The sequence below is a fragment of the Rhincodon typus genome, unplaced genomic scaffold, assembly GCF_021869965.1.
Source record: "Rhincodon typus isolate 14 unplaced genomic scaffold, sRhiTyp1.1 hic_rhity00000051, whole genome shotgun sequence".
Classification (NCBI taxonomy): Eukaryota; Metazoa; Chordata; class Chondrichthyes; order Orectolobiformes; family Rhincodontidae; genus Rhincodon; species Rhincodon typus.
The window spans coordinates 848,857-867,161 of record NW_025965689.1 but is presented as its reverse complement, the minus strand read 5'-3'; the positions used below and the strand labels follow the sequence as shown (position 1 = coordinate 867,161).

General features: G+C 44.2%; 3 protein-coding genes across 11 annotated transcripts in view; all 3 read right to left on the bottom strand.

The window, feature by feature from the left end:
- LOC109929682 (histone H2B 7-like) overlaps positions 1-18,305 on the bottom strand; it is an 823,479-nt gene that overhangs the window by 32,090 nt on the left and 773,084 nt on the right. The gene's annotated exons all lie outside the window — the stretch shown is intronic.
- Positions 1-18,305, bottom strand: part of LOC125488138 (histone H2B 7-like) — an 844,706-nt gene that overhangs the window by 53,329 nt on the left and 773,072 nt on the right. The gene's annotated exons all lie outside the window — the stretch shown is intronic.
- Positions 3,043-18,305, bottom strand: part of LOC109932873 (low affinity immunoglobulin gamma Fc region receptor III-A-like) — a 29,544-nt gene continuing 14,281 nt past the window's right edge. For all 6 annotated transcript variants that reach the window (XM_048621014.1, XM_048621016.1, XM_048621010.1 and 3 more), the window contains 5 exons: positions 15,037-15,324; positions 10,787-11,053; positions 6,957-7,247; positions 3,914-4,057; positions 3,043-3,151 (listed from right to left, as the gene is read on the bottom strand). In XM_048621014.1, coding sequence (XP_048476971.1) covers positions 10,878-11,053; positions 15,037-15,324 — 464 coding nt within the window. In that variant the 3' untranslated portion in view covers positions 3,043-3,151; positions 3,914-4,057; positions 6,957-7,247; positions 10,787-10,877. The remainder of the gene's footprint in view (positions 3,152-3,913; positions 4,058-6,956; positions 7,248-10,786; positions 11,054-15,036; positions 15,325-18,305) is intronic.

The window sequence follows — 18,305 nt, the reverse complement described above, 5'->3', positions numbered from 1 at the left end:
TCTCATGTTATTGAGGTCCAGTCCTAGTCGGAGAACTGGACTGTCCCTTCATGAAATTATAACGGGAAGGCCGATGAGATTGCCAGTAAAACCTCCCCTTTCTGTCAGACAGGTGGACATCCATAGCATGGATGAAACCTTATTCAACTATTGCATATTCTTGACTAAATCTCTTAAAGCCTTCCATTCACAGTACGGGACATATTGTGTGGCCTCTTAGAGACAAAGGAAGAGACCCTTTGGTCCAATACCTTAATGCTGACTAGATATCCGAAAGTAATCTAGTTCCATTTGTCAGTTTTTGGCCAGTATCCATCTAAACTCTTCCTATTCATGCCTAACCCATCCAGATGCCTTCAACTGTTGTAATTTTACCAGCCTCCACCACTTCCACTGGCAGCTCATTCCATACAAGCACCACCCTCTGCATGAAAAAAGTTGCCCCTTAGGTCCCTTTTAAATCATTCCCCTATCACCTTAACCTCTGCCCTCTAGTTTTGGTCTCCACTACTCTGGGGAAAATACCTTGGCTATTCACCCTATCTATGCCCCTCATGATTTTATAAACCTCTATGATGTCACCCCTCAACCTCCGAAGCTTCAGGAAATTAGTCCCAGCCTATTCAGCCTCTCCCTGTAGCTCAAACCCTTCAAACCTGGCAATATCCTTGTGAATCTTTTCTGAACCCTTTCAAGTTTCACCACATGTTCCCTATTGCAGGGAGACCAGAATTGAACACAGTATTGCAAAAGTGGCCTAACCAATGTCCTGTTTCGCTGCAATGTGACCTCCCAACTCCTATCCTCAATGTACTGACTAATAAAGGCAAGCACACCAAACACCTTCTTTACTATCCTGTCTACCTGCAACTCTACATTCAACGAACTATGAACCTGCACTCCAAGGTCTCTTTGTTCAAAAACACTCCCCAGGACCTTACCATTAAGTGAATAAGTCCTGCCCTAATTTGTCTTTCCAAAAAGCAGCACGTCTCATTTATCTTAATTAAACTCCATCTGCCACTCCTCAGCCCATCTGACCAAGGTCCCATTGTACTCTGCGGTAACCTTCTTGGCTGTCTACCACACCACCAATGTTAGTGTCATCTGCAAAGTTACTAACCATATGTTCGCATCCAAACATTTTATATAAATGGCAAAAATGGACCCAGCACCAATTCTTGTGACACATCGCTGGTCACAGGCCTCCAGTCTGAAAAGCAACCCTCCACTGCCACACTCTATCTCCTACCTTCGAGCCAGTTCTGTATCCAGATGGCTAGTTTTCCCTGTATTCCATGTGATGTAACCTTGCTGACAAGTCTACCATGCAGAACCTTGTCGAATGCCTTACAGAAATCCATATAGATCACATCCACTGCTCTGTCTTCATCAATCCTTTTTGTTACTTCTTCAAAAGACTCAATTAAGTTAGTCAGACATGATTTCCCAAGCACAAAGCCACATTGACTATCCCTAATCAGTCCTTGACTTTCCAAATACATGTAAATCCTGTCCCTTCAGATCCCCTCCAACAACTTGCCCACCACTAATGTCAGGCTCACTGGTCAATAGTTCCCAGGCTTTTCTTTACCACTTTTCTTAAATGGTGGCACCACGTAATCCAACCTCCAGTCTTCTGGCACCTCACCAGTAGCTATCGATGATACAAGTATCTCAGCAAGGGGTCCAACAATCCCTAGCTTCACACAAACTTCTCGGGTGGTGTGATCAGGTCCCGTTCTGGAGTATTGTATGCAGTTCTGGTCGTCCTGTTATAGGAAGGATATTATTAAACTGGAAAGGGTGCAGAAAAGATTTACAAGTGTGGCAGTGAGTTTCACAGATTCAACACCTGAATAAATTCTTCCTCATCTCAGTTCTAAACGGTCGTCTCTTCACTCCGAGGCTGTGCCCATGGGTCCTACTCTCCTACTCGGCGAAACATCTTCTCCATGTCCACTCTATTCAGGCATCTCAGTATTCTTTAAGTTTTAAACAGATCATCCCTCATCCTTCTAAACTTCATCAAGTACAGACCCAGAGTCCTCAACCGCTTCTCATATGACATGCCCTTTATCCCCGGGATCGTTCTTGTAAACCTGCTCTGGACACCCTCTGAGGCCAGCACATTCTTCCTTGGATATAGAGCCCAAAACTGCTCACAATATTTCAAATGAAGTCTGACCAGAGCCTTATATGACATCAGCGGTACATCTTTGCTCTTGTATTCTAGCCCTCTTGAAATGAATGCAAACATTGCATTTACCTTCCTAACTGCCAACTGAACCTACCTGTTAACCTGAAGAGAATCCTGAACTAGGATTCCCAAGTCCCTTTGTGCTTCAGATTTCCACAGCCTTTCTCAGAAAATAGTCAATGTCTCAATTCTTCCCATGGATGTGCACAGGGAAGGCAAATGGAATGTTGGCCTTTAATCAAAGATAGTGGAGTATAAAAGTGGGGATGTTTCTGCTAAAACTCTCCAAGGCACTGGTCAGACAATAGCTCGGATATGGTTTTGGGGCCCCGTATCTGAGGAAAGATAAACTGGGCATCGGAGGCAGTTGGAGAAGATCTGATCCCAGGTATGGAGGGACTGTTTGATGAGGGTGAGGTTGAGTAGGTTGGGCCTGTACTCATTGGAGTTTAGAAGATTGAAAATTCTTGGAGGGACTTGACAGGAGAAATGCAGAGAGAGGTTGTTTCCCTTTGTGTGGGAGTGTCTGGGACCAGAGGGACATCGTCTCTGAATAAGGGAGGTCGCCCACTGAAGATGGAGATGATGAGGAATTTCTTCACTCCAAGGGAAGCAAATCTGTGGAGTTCTTTACTACACAGGCCTGTCAAGGCTGAGTCATGAAGTATGTTCAAGGCTGAGATTTTTAATCGGAAAGGGGCATCGAGGGATATAGGGGAGAAAGTGGAGTTGAGGATGATTAGATCAGCTGCAATCTTGTTGATGGGTTGAGTGGCCTTGTTCTGCTCCTATAGGCACATGGACCCTATTCCCATAAGATGTAATCACAAAGCCTTGTGTTTCCTTTCTGACACAGTGATGCAAATTTATTTAGAAACTTGTTACCTCCTTCTTTCCTCTTTGCTTGAACAACAGAGTACACAATTTCATCACGATTGGGGCTGCTGGTGTCTGAAACAAAGAACACGCTTTCTCAGGTTCCAAAAGAGAGAGACACAGAGACAGAGACAGAGACAGTTAACATTACAGGTTATAAACACAAAGTGCCGGAGAAATTCAACAGGCCTAGCAGCATCTGTGAAAACAGAAAGAGAGAGAAAAAAAAAACTGTTCATGTCACAGCTAATAAATACAGAAAGTTCTGGAGAAACATAGAAGGTTTGGCAGCATCTGTAGAGAGAGAGAGAGATAGTTAACGTTTCAGATCCAGTGTGAAACTCCATTGGAACTAAGGAGGAAGAGGTGGAAAGGTATCAGAGTCAGTGCTCTGAACAATGAAGGCAAGCATGCCAAACACCTCCTTGACCACCCTGTCTACCTGTGATGTAATTTTCACAAAACTATGCAACTGAACCCCTCGGTCTTTCTGTTCAACAACACTTCCCAGGGCCCTACCATTAAATGTATGAGCCCTGCCCTTGTTTGTTTTACCAGAATGCCATATCTCACATTTATCCAAATTAAACTCCATCTGCCACTCCTCAGTCCATTAACGCAATTGATCAAGATCTTCTTGATAATCTGTGATAACTTTCTTCACTGTCGACCATGCTACCAATTTTGGTGCAAATGTATGAACTGCGCTTCCTAAATTCTCATCCAAATCGTTTATATAAATGCCAAACAGCGGACCAAGCACCAATCCCTACTTTTACCAGTACCTGTACAAGGAAACACATCCTTCGTCCCTCACGCACCTAGTTACAAACTCACCTCTCCTGGGTTGGGAACCGGAGGTGTCCTGATGTCTCTCTTTTCGATGGAGTTTGCAGACAGCGAACAGAAGCAGGAAAACAATGAGGAGAATTGCAGCAACAGCAGAACCTCCGACCAGCAGAGCAAATTTCCCAGAGGGATCTGGAACACAGAATTGGGAAAACCAAAGATCACTCTGATTGTCGCAAAGTCACTAAATTTAAAACTTCAGGTGAGAAAGCAGGGAACTGACCCCATTGAATTGGTGGAGGATGCTAAGGTAGCCAGATACGTAAGGGCTAGGAGCAGGAGTAGGACATTCAACTCCTCTCATTCAATACAACTGTGACTGATCTCATCTCTGCTTCACCTCCATTTCCCTGTCCTCACTCCCTTTAACCTGTCACTGATTAAAAATCTGCCTCCGCCTTAAATTTATTCAGTGTCCCGGCACCCACCACACACTCTCTGGGGGAGTGAATTCCTCCTCATTTGTTCTAAATCTCCACAGCCAAATGTCCTTTGGCTTTCTGTGGTAGAGAATTCCACAGGTTCCCCACTCTCTGGGTGATGACCTTTCTCTTCATCTCAATCCTACCCCATCTCCTTTAGCTGTGACCCTGCTGGTTCTGGACTCTTCCCCCCCGTCATCAGGAACATCCTGCCTGCATTTAGGATACAAGCTTCCCCCTGCTAATGACGGAAATTTCTATTCTAAAGACAGTAAAAATATGGACTCGAAATTGACCAAGTGGCAGGAAACAGAGAGTGATGGTCAATGGATATTTTTCGGGGTGGAGAAAAGTTTCTAGTGAAACTCCCCAGGGAATGGCTTTAGGACTCTTACTTCACCCAATATGCGTTAACGAATTGGATCTTGCTGTACTGGGGGGCTACTTCCAAGTTTGCAAATGACACAAAACATGGAAGAATTGTAAACGTGAGGAAGACAATGTGAAACTCTGAAAGGACATTGACAGGTTGGTGGAGTGGGCAGATTGGTGGCAGGTCCAGTTCCATGCAGTGTGAGGTGATGCACTTTAATGGGAAGAATGTTGAAAGACAATATAAAATAGCGGGGTACAACTGTAAAGGGGGGTGTAGGAGCAGAGGGAGCTGGTGGTATATCTGCACTGATCATTAAAGTGGCAGGACAGAGGGAAAGCGGTTAATAAAGCTCAGTGTCCTTGACTTTATGAAAAAGGGCATAAAATTAGACAGCAGGGAAATGAAGCTGTACAAGATACTGGTCAGACCTCAGCTGCAGAATTGTGTATAGTTGTGGGCGCCGCAATATAGGAAAGATGTGACTGCATTACAGAGAGAGAGAGAGTGCAGGAGCAGTTTACATGAATGGTTCCAGGCCTGAGAAACTTCAGTGATGAGAATTGAGCAAGGAAGTTGGGAATTGTTAGAGATTTTCAAAATCATGAGACGGGGGGACTGGGCAGAGTCGACAGGGAGAAGCTGTTCCCACTCATAAAAGGAACAAGAACGAAACAGGGGGAGCGGGGACAGGACCTGCAGTTTCCTATGTTGACCAAATAAGGCAAGTGTCAGGTGGTCACCAAGATAGACCATAGTACCTTACACAGAACATTGGGAGTTTAATTTTTAATCATTGTTCAGATCACTGATTATAGAGTTGAGACGTCATGTTGTGCATGTACAGGACATTGATGAGGCCACTTTTAGATTACTGTATACAATTCTGGCTGCCCTCCTATAGGAAGGATATTATTAAAATGGAAAGGATGCAGAAAAGATTTACATGGACGTTACTGAAGCTGGAGGGTTTGAATTACAAGGAGAGGCTGGATAAGCTGCGACTGTTTTCCGTGGAGCATAGGAGGTTGAGATGTGACCCAATATGAGGATTATAGACAGGGTGAAAAAGAAAGGGTAGGGGATTCCTGAACTACGGGGCACAGGTTTAAGCTGAGAGGGGAAAAATTTAAAAGGGACTTGAGGGACAACTTTTTGACACAGCGGGTGATTCGTGTATAGAATGGACCACCAGAGGAAGTGGTAAGTGCATGTACAGTTACAACATTTAAAAGATGTTTCAATAGGTACATGAATAGGACAGGCTTTGAGGGAGAAAGGCCAAATGCAGGCAAACAGGGCTGGTTTAGTTTGGGAAACTGGCCAGCATGGACGAGTTGAGCCTAAGGGCCTGTTTCTGTGCTCTATGACTCTGTGACTCAGTAAAACATTGCTGGCTGGGATGAAGCAATGTGATCAGGGTTTGGTTAATTCATTGGCTGAGAGCCAGAGAAGTTTCTGGAAGGAACTTTGAGATAAAGTGAGCAGAACAAAGGATTTCTCAGGGGGAGCTCTGGAGACCAACATTCGCAAAGTATGTGCCCTGAAGTGATCTTTGGAGAGGACAGAGAATCACGAGGCAAGATCTACACTAAAAGCAAATTTGACCACTTCACTTAAACTGAGCTAGTGTTCGATTCAAGCCAAATGAATAGTTATGGTTAAATGTGAATTAAATCAAGCAAAGGGAAGCTAAATGAAGTGAGTTAAAGCTGAAGTTAAGTCAGATGAACGAAGAAGTGAATGTATTCTTTTTGTTGAGTGCTGGTATCTAAAGGGTTAAGTAAAGAAGGGTTAGTTTATTTAGGTACTGAGTCAGTTCCCCACCTTTGGTCCACAGGATATCATAGAATCATAGAATCCCTACAGTGTCGAAGCATCCCACCCAGACCCATCCCCATCCCTATAAATCTGCATTTCCTGTAGCTAATGCACCTAACCAACATACCCCTGAACACTATGGGCAATTTAGCATGGCCAATCCACTTAGCCTGCACATCTTTGGGAGGAAATCAGAGCACCTGGCAGAAACCCCACAGACACAGGGAGAACATCAAACTCAACACAGACAGTCGCCCCAGGTTGGATTCGAACCCAGGACTTTGGCACTGTGAGGCAGCAGTGCTAACCACTGAGGCACTGTGCCGCCCCTCGGATATCTGGGTAAAAGGTTCGAGTGTCCCCTCAGATAACATGGCAATCTACAACTGATGGCTTCTTCCATTTTGATCCATACCTGACACAGTGAGGGCGAGCAGCTCACTGCAGTTGATAACGTCGGCAACGGCATTTGCAGCACCGCAGGAGTACACAGCGCCCTCCCCCTCATGTGGCACGGTGACATGGAAAGTGGCTGTCCTGCAGTCAACAACTGTCATGTTCCTCAGGAGGTGGTGGTGGTGACGGTATAGCATGAGGTTTATAGGCAGTGTCCCATTTTCGGAGGTACACCGGATGGTTAAGTGGTGACCAATGGACATAGCGGACCCCATCAGATCTGAGCTGATGGATGGGCAGCTCACAGGGACTGGGGAGGAGAGAGAAAATTCAGGCATCAATTAAATCCCAAGCAGCAAAAGTAATGACCCCAACACATACTGCACACGGACATGACTTTTCAAGGACAGATCCCCAGTGGTGAAAGTGCAGAATTAGATATAGTGACTGAGTTTTCAGTACAGAAACAGGTCCGTTGACACATCATGGCTTACCAGTCAAAAACAAGCACCTTGCTTTTCTAATCCCATTTTCATCAGGGCTAGTTCTTAAGGCTAAAGGGATCAAAGGGTATGGGGTGAAAGGGGAACCAGAGCACTGAGATGGATGATCAGCCATGATTGGATTGAATGGTGAAGCAGGCTTCAAAGGGCCGAATGTCCCCTACTCCTGCTCCTATTTTCTGTGATGCTATGATGGAAGGAATCATGTGCTGGTCACCTGTAACATCCATGATTTCCCACATATTAAAACATGCATTCCACATGACTGAGCTGTGCTGTCATACGTTAATTTACTTCATTTAGGTTGATAATATGTGACATTCATTTACTTATTATAATTTTGTTTTCCTTGACCTTACAATAATAAAGATAACAGATGTTGATCAACCTTACTAGGACTGAAAACTCCAACCAACAATTAACATACTTAACTGATTTCAAGTCAACCTCACTTGAACTCTTTGTCCCTTACTGCCTTTACTTTATTTTCTACTAATGGAGACATGGGCATGACTGGTTGGGTCCTATATTAATCACCTTTGTCCCTGGAGAAAGTAGTAGTGAGCTGTCTTCTTGAACCGCTGCAGTCCATGTGCTATCGATTAGGCAGAAATGCCACGAGGAGGGGAATTCCAGGATTTTGACACAGTGACACTGAAGGAATGGCCGATATATTTCTAAGTCAGGATGGTGAGTGGCTTGGAGGGGAATGTGCAGGGGGTGGTCTTCCCCTATATCTGCCTCCCTTTCCTTCTAGATGGAAGTGATCATGGGTTTGGATCTTTGGTGAATTTTGCAGTAGTCTCATAGATGCTGCTGACCATCGATGGTGGAGGGAGTGGATGTGGTGCCAATCAAGTGGCAGCTGCTTTGTCCTGGATAGTGTCGAGCCTCTCGAGTGTTGTTGGAGTTGCACTCATCCAGGCAAGTGGGGAATATTGCATCACACTCCTGACTTATGCCTTGTCGATGGTGGACGGGCTTTGGCGGGAGTCAGGAGGTGAGTTACTCGCTGCAGTATTCCTAGCCTCTGGTCTGCTCTTGCAGCCACAGTATTGAAATGATGAATCCAGTTCAGTTTTTGGTCAATGATAATCCCCAGGATGTTGGTAGTGGGGGAATTCAGTGATGGTAATACCATTGAGCATCAAGGGGGCGATGGTTAGATTCTCTCTCAATGGTAACCCTCAGGACGCTAATAGTGAGGGGTTTCAGTGATGGTAACACAATTGAACATCAAGAGACTATGGTTAGATTCTTTCTTATTTGTGTGGTGCAGATTTTACTTGCCACTTGTCAGCATAAGCCCGGAAATTATCCAGATCTTGTTACATTTGCACACAGATTGCTTCAGTATCTGAGGAGTAGTGAATGGAGCTGAAGGGTAGAGTTGTACAGATGTACAGCATGGAAACAGACACCTCAGTCCAATTCATGCATGTCGGCCAGATATTCTAAATTAGTCTTATCCTATTTTCCAGCATTTGGAATCATATCCCTCTGAGTGTTTCCTATTCATGTACCCATTCAGATGCCTCTTCAATGTTGTCATTGTACCCGTCTCTATGACTTCCTCTGGCAGCTCATTCCATGCATGCACCACTCTCTGTGTGAAAAGTGTTGTCCCTTCGGTCCCCTTTAAACTTGTCCCCTTTCACCTTAAACAAATGCCATCCAGTTACGGACACCCCTATATTGGCAAAGACCTTGGCTATTCACCCGATCCATGCCCCACATGATTTTCTGAACTTCTATATTTTATAAACCTCAGCCTTCGACTCTCCAGGGAAAATAGCCCCAGCCTATTCAGCCTCTCCCTCTTCCTCAAATCCTACATCCCCAGCAACATTCTTGTAAATCTTTTCAAAACCCTTTCGAGCTGAAGGACATCGTTCCCAGCAAAGAGACCAGAATAGAATGCTATATTCCAAAAACGGCTTTATCAATGTCTTGTACAGCCTCAACATGAAATCCCAACCCTGATACACACTGCTTTGACCAATGAAGGCAAGATTACTGAACACCTTCTTCAAAATCCTGTCTACCTGCCACTCAACTTTCAAGGAACTATGAACCTGCACCCTCTTTGTCCCTTTATTCAACAATATTCCCCAAGATGCCAGCATTAAATATATAAGCCCTGCCCTGATTTGCCTTACCAAATACAACACTTCACTTTTATCTAGTATTTATATAATTTGGATTACTGTGAACAGTTCTGGGTTCCCATATCTGAAGAAAGATAGCCTGGGCAGTGGAGGCAGCCCAGAGAAGGTTCACTCGGCTGATCCCAGATATGGAGAGACTGTCTGATAGGGAAAGGTTGAGTAGGTACGGCCTGTCCTCATTGGCGTTTAGAAGAATTAGAGGTGACCTTATTGAAGATTATTAGAGGAACCTGACAGGGGAGATGCAGAGAGAAGTTGTTTCCCCTTGTGTGGGAGAGTGTACGACCAGAGGGGCATCATCTCAGAATAAGGGAGGCCTCCTATTGAAGTTGGGGATGAGGAGGAATTTATTTTCTCTGAGGGGAGCTAATCTGTGGAATTTTTTTTTACCACAGAGGGCTGTCAAGGCTGGGCCATTCAGTATATTCAAGCCGAGATGGGGATTTTTAATCAGGAAGGGGAATTGAGGGTAATGGGGGAGAGGTGGGGGGAAAGGCAGGAAAGTGGAGTTGAGGATGATCAGATCAGCTATGCTCCCATTGAAGAGTGGAGCGGACTCGATGGGCTGAATGGCCTATTCCCACTCCTACATTTTATGATCTTCACATTCTGAGGATAACCAGGTTACATGAACCGTGCAGATGCAAAAACTTGCACAGAGTCAGGCCAAATTACACAGAAATAGTGTAAGAGGCCACTCACAACCAAATGAGCTCTGGTAAGAAACTGGTCTCGGGATCAGAGCAGAGATGAATGTTGGTGATCTACCAATTACAAAACCCTCCTCATGAACTTAACCCTCCTCAGTCCCAGCAGCTAAATTTGGACAGAAAAGCTGGAGCTATTCCAACAGCAACACGAGATGGCATGTGACGTCTGTTAAACTGACAGACGCATTTCTGACTGATTGTCATTGACTGATGTATTCTCCATGGCGACCAGAGTGCCAATTCATCTCCTCTCTTCTGTTGCCAATTTCGATTTGCTCCCCTTTGAGTTGGCAGTCTTGCAAAATGTCCTGATCGGTTTAAAGACGTCAACCGAAAGGCGCCATTTTCATTTGGCCAGATGAGCGCTAGTGAACCTTGGTTTCCATCCTGTGTCAGCCTCTCCCCACATCCCCAACGCAGCCCCCACCCCCCGACCCTCACTTCAACCTGGCCCCTTGGTTGACTCACTCTGGACAGTGACTTCCACCCAGAGGGACAGGAACGTCGAAAGGTTCTGGAAAATCGCACAGCGGTACCATCCCGAATCCATTAGGGTTGCTCAGTGGATGCGATAGACATTGCGAGGCACGGAATCAGGGTTCAGGAGGGTCTCATTTCTGGAGAAGGAAATTTGTCCTCTTCCACACACATGATCCTGGGTACACCGACAATTCAATGTGACGGAATCACCATCTCTCTGTAGTCTGGGATCCACTTGCAATGTCACCGGACTTTCTGAAATTGTTAGAGCGATTAAACATTTTGTGACATAAACCATGGGATTTTGATTAATCATTTTCAATCTCTGTTGCTTGGATATCTGCTTCGCAGCTGTAGGGAGTGTAGCAAGGTCAGTAGCGTGGACCTTGTAGGATATAAGTTCCCTGATTGGAGCTGTTTACTTGGTCCAAATAGAGTTCTGGGTGAAAGGCATAAACGGGTGTGTCAGTGTTTCTGCTCACTCTCGAAGCCAGCCCTGAGCTAGTTGGGTTAGTGTCACGTGCTATACAAGTGTAATTAAAAGGTGACTTGGTGACTGGATACTGGCTTCTGTGAAGTTATTTCATCAGCAATTAACTGATGCATTTTCATCTCTGCATGTGATGTTAATTATTAACTCGCAAGTACTTTTGATGCCGTTCCTTCTAAAACAGTTTAGAAACCTGGATATAGACTGAATGGCTTTATGCATCAGCGAATGTTTGCTGCATTTCGATTGTTTTTTGCAGGAATGATTAGCAGTGCAGTTCTGAGAGACACTTTGGGATGAGCAATCATAACATGATAGAATTCTTCAGTAGGATGTTGAGTGAGACTCTGGGACTAGGTTCCTGAATGTTAATAAGGAAAACTACAATGGTATGAGGTGTGAGTTGACTGTGATAGTTGAGTTGATAGTCTAAGTGAGTGGGCAAAGGTATGGCAGATGGAGTATAATGTTGATAAGTGTGAGGTCATCCATTTTGGTAGGAATAACAGCAAAATGGTAAATGGTAAAAAGTTGCAGCAAGCTGCTGTGCAGAGGGACTTGGGTGTCCTTGTGCATGAGTCACTAAAAGTAGGATTGCAGGTGCAGCAGGTAATTAAAAAGGCAAATGGAATTTTATCTGTCATTGCTAGGGGGCTAGAGTTTAAAAACAGGGAGGCTATGCTGCAGCTGTATAGGGTTGTGGTGAGGCCACACCTGGAGTACTGTGTGTAGTTTTGGTCTCCTTACTTGAGAAGGGATATGGTAGCACTGGAGGGGGTGCAGAGGAGATTCACTCGGTTGATTCCACAGTTGAGAGGGTTGGATGATGAGAAGAGACTAAGTAGGCTGGGTTATACTCATTAGAATTCGGAAGAATGATGGGATATCTCATAGAAACATATAAGATTATTGAAGGGAATAGATAAAGTGGAGGCAGGGAGGTTGTTTCCATTAGCAGGTGAAACTAGGACGAGGGGGCAAAGCCTCAAAATAAAGGGAAGCAGATGTTGGACTGAGGTCAGGAGGAACTTCTTCACCCAAAGGGTTGTGAATCTGTGGAATTCCCTGCCCAGTGAAGCAGTTGAAGCTACCTCGTTGAATGTTTCTAAGGCAAGGTTAGGTAAATTTTTGAACAGTGAAGGAATTAAAGGTTATGGTGTGCGGGTGTGTAAGTGGAGCTGAGTCTCAAAAAGGTCAGCCATGATCTTATTAAATGGCGGGGCAGGCTCGAGGGGCCAGATGGCCTACTCCTGCTCCTGGTTCTTATGTGCTAATGATGGATTGGGAAATGTTACCGAAAGGATTGACAGTGGGTAGGCAGTGCCAAACATTCAATGACAAATGGGTGAACTACAGAAATTATTTATTACAACCTGACTCGAGTGCAAAGAGAACAGTGGCCAAACCATGGCTTCCGAAAGGAGTTGAAGATGGTATTAACTGAAAAAATAAAGGCATAAAAATTGGCAAGAAAAAGAAACAATAGCCCCGAGGATTGGGAACATTTAAGATTTCAGCAAGAGAGGACTAAAGGATGCATTGAGAAAGGTAAACTAGAGAATGAGTATAAGCTTGCAGGGAACAGAAAAAACTGACTGTGAAAGCTTCTGCAAGTATGTAAAGAGAAGAAGTTTGGTGAAAACTAATGTAACTCTCTTGCAGTCAGAAACAGGGGACTTTATAATGGGGAACAAAGAAATGGCTGATAAACTAAATTCATACTTCAATTATGTCTTCACACAGGAGGATATAAAAAATGTGCTAGAAATGATAGTGAACAAAGAGATTGGTGAGATAGAAAAGGTAAAGAAATACTGTTGGGCAAATTGATGGGATTAAAGGGTGATAAATCCCCAGGGACTGACAACCTATATCCCAGAGTGCTAAAGTAACTGGCCTTAAAATTAATGGATGCATTGGTGACCATGTTGCAAGATTCTACAGACTCTGAAACAGTTCCTACACATTACAGGGCAGCTGATGTAACCTTACTATTTAAAAAGGGAGGTAGACACAAAACTGGGAATTATAGACCAGTCAGCCTGACATCGGTATTGGGTGTATCAGGGATTGGGAGATGTTGAGCGTTCAATATTAGCCATCATTTCAAGCCAACATGGGTCAGTTTAACCTGCATTACAGCCAGCAACTGATGTCAGATCCAGCACCATGCTGTTATCAGCGAGAATTAACTGCTCAGTTACTGCTTATTAAGGCCAATCAATCACTATTATCCTCTTGGCACCTGAAGTTCATTTCCATCGAGATTTCATGGGAATTAAATCAATCAAATTGTGTGACCAACTTACAAAATCCCATCCACATCAAATTTGGGGTGCTACATTGGATAGAGGATTGGCCAGCCAATAGACAACAGACAATCAGGATAAATGGATTTTTTTTCTGTTTGGCAAGGTATAATGAGTGGGGACCAGAGGGTTAAGTCCTTGTCCCTAACAATTTATAATGTGTATTTCTGACTTGGGCGAAAGGATAAAAGATAACACTAAAATAGTTTGGAAACTAAGCTGCAATGAAGAAATAACAAATAGAAATGGATAGGTTAGGTGAAGGTACCAACATTTGACATGGAAAAGTGTGTGGTTTCCCATTGTAGTCAAAGGACTGGAAAGGCAACTTATTATTCAAGTGGGAGAGAAACTTCAGAGTGATCCAGTACAGAGGGATCTGGGTGTCCTTGTGCATGAATCTCAGAAAGCAGGCACACAGGATAGCAGGCAATAAGGAAGACAACTGGCAATTGCGAAAGGAATGGCACGTATGAGAAAGGAAGTGTTGCTGCAACTGCATTAGTGTTTCTGCATCCAGAGTACTGTGTAGAGTTTTGGTCCTCTTACTTGAGAAGGGATATAGTTGCATTGGAGACAATTCAGAGGAGAATCACAAAATTGATTCCAGAGATGAGGAGTTTGTCTTATGAGGAGAGATTGAGCAGTATTGCCCTATGCTGTCTGGAGTTTAGGAGAATGTGAGGAGAGCTAATTGAGGGATATAAGATAGTGAAGGGGGGGATTGACAAAGGAAATGGAGAGAGGATGTTTCCTCATGTGGGGCAATCTAGAACGAGAGGTCAAGGTGGCTCAGCAGTTAGCAATGCTGCCTCACAGTACGAGCGACTTGAGTTCAATTCCACACTCGGACAGCTGTGTGTGTGGAGTTTGCATGTTCTCCCTGTGCCTGTGGGTTTGCTCGAGGTGCTTTGGTTTCCTTCCACAGTCCAAAGATGTGCAAGTTGGGTGGATTGGCCATGCTAAATTACCGTAGTGTTCAGGCATGTATAGGTTAGGAGGGTTAGCCAAAGGAATTGCAGGGTATGGGGATCAGTCTGGGTGGGATACTCTTTGAAGTGTTGGTATGGGCTCAATGGGCTGAATGGCTTGTTTCCAAACTGTTTGAAATTCTATGGATTTCACCGGAATTGGTTTGGGGCAGATTGAAAACAGAGATGAGGAGGAATGTCTTCTCTCAAAGTGGGGGAAGGGGTGGTTCGTGAATCTGTAGAAATTCACCCACCCCCCATAGTGTGTGGGGGATGCCGGGACACTGAATAAATTGAAGGAGGGGACAGATTTTTAATCAGTGATGGGTTAAAGGGAATGGCGGCAGGAAAGTGGAGTTGAGGCCAAGATGTGATCTACCACAGTCATACGGAATGGGGAGCAGGCTTTTGAATGACTGAATGGATTCCTCCTGCTCCTAGCCCCTACATTCTCAAAGTGACACGTACCTCGCACATCCACATGTATGTAAGCTGATGTGTACACAGGACCATTGGGATAATCAACAAAACGCACTTGACATCGATACCGTCCTGTATCTTCAAATGTAACTGGCTCTTTTTGAAAAGAAACACTTTTATTTATTGTCTGGATCTCAGCCACAACAGAACCTTCCTGATAAAATGTGTAAACGAACTTATTGTGCGTGGGGTTCGAGCAGTTACAACTCAGCCTCAGTGTCTGTTCATACCACAGAGGTTCTGGCTCAGACTCAATCCTCATAGTCGAATCAGGAGCTGTCAAAAAAGAAATGACTCAAAATAATAACAGGCTGGAAGCACCAACCAGACCAATCAGCTACTTGCTGCTCATCAAATCTCCACTCGTACACACCCACTTTGACTCCACCTCATCGTCTCACATGACTTTCTCTTCTGCTTCAGCAAGCAGCTGTGCAACCAATGCTTCCAATGAGTGTTAGAAAACTATTTTTCAAAACGGGCAGTGAGTTTTGCTTTCTCAGAGTCCTTTGCCCACTGTCCAAGATACAGAAAAAAAGATTGTGTAATTCCCAGAAGCAGTGCATCCCATTGACAGAAAGAATACAGGAACTGGATATTCTTTAAATGGAGAAAGGTTGCATAAAGCGATAGGGCAGAGGAATTTGCGGAGTCTTCGTCCATGAATTACAACAAAAAAGCTAGCATCAAAGTTCAGCACGTCATAGGATGACTTGTCATTATTTTCAAAGGGAATGGAGTATAAAAGGTGGGAGGTTTTGCTAAAACTATACAAGGCATTAATCAGACCACAGATGGGATACAGTGAACAGTTTGGGCCCCACATCTAAAGAAGGACAGACTGGCATTGGAGGCAGTCTGGAGAAGGTTCACTCAGTTGATCCTGGGTCTGGAGAGACTACCTGGTGAGGAGGAAGTTAAGTAGGTTGGGCCTGTCCTCATTGAAGTTTAGAAGGAGGAGAGGCAACCTTATTGAAGATTCTTAGAGGGACATGACAGGGGAGATACAGACATGGTTTCTTTCCCCTTGTGTGGGAGAGTCTGGGACCAAAGGGGCATAATCTCAGAATACAGGGGTGAGGCGCCCATTGAAGATGGAGATGAAGAGGAATTTCTTCTCTCCGAGGGGAACGAATCTGTGGAATTCTTTACCACAGAGGACTGGCGAGGTTGAGTTGTTGAGGATATTCAAGATTGAGATTTTTTAATCTGAAAGGGGAATCGAGGGTTATGGGGGAAAGTAGATGATCAGATCGGCCGTGATCTCATTGTGCGTTGGAGCAGACACAATGGGCTGAATAACCTCATTCTGATCCCATGTCTCCAGAATTTGAGAATGTCAGTGTGACAAGTCACTGCTCTGCCGAGATACCAGTTAGCACCAGCTACATGCGGACTAAGATACTGCTGAGGTCTACAGTTCTTTCTTTGATGCACCAAGTTAATGTTTGAAAAAGAGAACCAACCATTTCATAATGTCCTGCATTCACTGTGGAGGAGAAACTGTGCAGGGGGAAGTGTTTAACAAAGGATTAGAAGAATGCCTAACACATGGTCATGGAGTCACACAGCTCAGGAACAGACCCTTCAGTCCAACCTATCTATACTGACCATAATCCCCAACTAAACTAGTTCCACCTGCCTGGGCTTGGCCCAGAGACCTCCAAATATTTCCTATTCATTCACTTAATCCAAATGTCTTTCAAATGTTGTATCTGTACCCACATCCACCACTTCCACTGGAAATTCATTCCAAATATGAACCACTCTCTATGTAAAAAAAAAATGCCCTCATGTCATTTTCAAACCACTGTCCTGTCACTTGAAAAATATGCCCCCCAAGTCTTGAAATCCTTCATCCAAGCTAAAAAGACACCTTATGTACACCCCTCATGATATTATAAATCTCTTTATGGTCACCCCTCAAACTCCTCTGCTCCAGCTTTTCCAACCTCTCTTCGTAACTAAAAACCTCCATTCCTGGCAACATCCTGATAAATCTTATCTGAACCCTCTCCAGCTTAATAATATCTTTCCTCTAATAGGGCAACCAGAACTGGACGCAGTACTCCAGAAGAGGCCTCACCAACATCCTGTACGTCCTCAACATGACATCCCAACTCCTATACTCAAAGGACTGAGCAATCAAGGCAAACATGTTAAATGCCTTCTTAACCACCCTGTCTACTTCTGAAGCAAAATTCAAAGAATTATATACCTGAACTGCAGGTCGCTGTGTCAACTACACTACCCAAGGCTCTTTTAATTGTATAAGCCCTGCCCTTGTTTGTTTATCAAAATGCAACACACCACATTTCCCCAAATTAATCTCAATCTGCTACTGCTCAGCCCACTGACCCAATCACTTTTCAGGGCCAGATGAACGTTTGTAGTGGATATATAATTCATGATCTGGATCTGGCTGTGCAGGGGGACCACTTCCAAATTTATAGATGGCAAGAAACCTGGGAGAATCTGAATCTGTAAAGAGAACAGTGCAGAAATCGGATAGGACATTGAATAGTTGATGGAGTGGGCAGAGAGGTGGCAGATGCAGTTCAATGCAAAGAGAAGTGAGGTGATCCACATTGTTGGGAAGAACATTGAAAGATAATATAAAATAGGTGAGTACAATTCTAAAGGTGGGTATAGGAGCAGATGGGGTTGGGGGAATATGTGCACAGACCATTGAAGGTGGGAGGACAGTGGGAGATCACAGTTAATAAAGCTCACAACGCTTTCAGCTTTATTAAAAGGGACAGAGAGTCCAACAACAGGGACGTAATGTTGAATTTGTACAGGACACTTGTTAGACCTCAGCTGGAGTACTGTGTACAATTGTGGGCGCCACATTATAAGACAAGTTTCAAACGCATTGGGTGGGCTGGGATGTGGGGATGGGGAGCACAGAAGCAGTTTACAGGAAAGATTGCAGGGATGAGACACTTCAGCGCTGAGGCTAGAATGGAGAATGATACTTTTCAGTCCATTCCAGGCACTGTACGGACATTAAACCACGAGCTTTGTTTTGACTTAAGATCATAAATAGCCAGGAGTTTGGTTTAAAAAGGAATCTGTTTCTCTCTTATCAAGAGATTGCTTCAGTTCAGATTTTGTCACTCTGTGAGTGCACCAGCAGTGTGTTTTCTTTTTGCTGTTTTGTTTTAAATTTGTGAAGACTCCAAGCCAGGACAGTTTGATACAGCAACTTAAAATTCTCAGAAGTGAAATATTAAAACAAAAACACTCATGCCCTC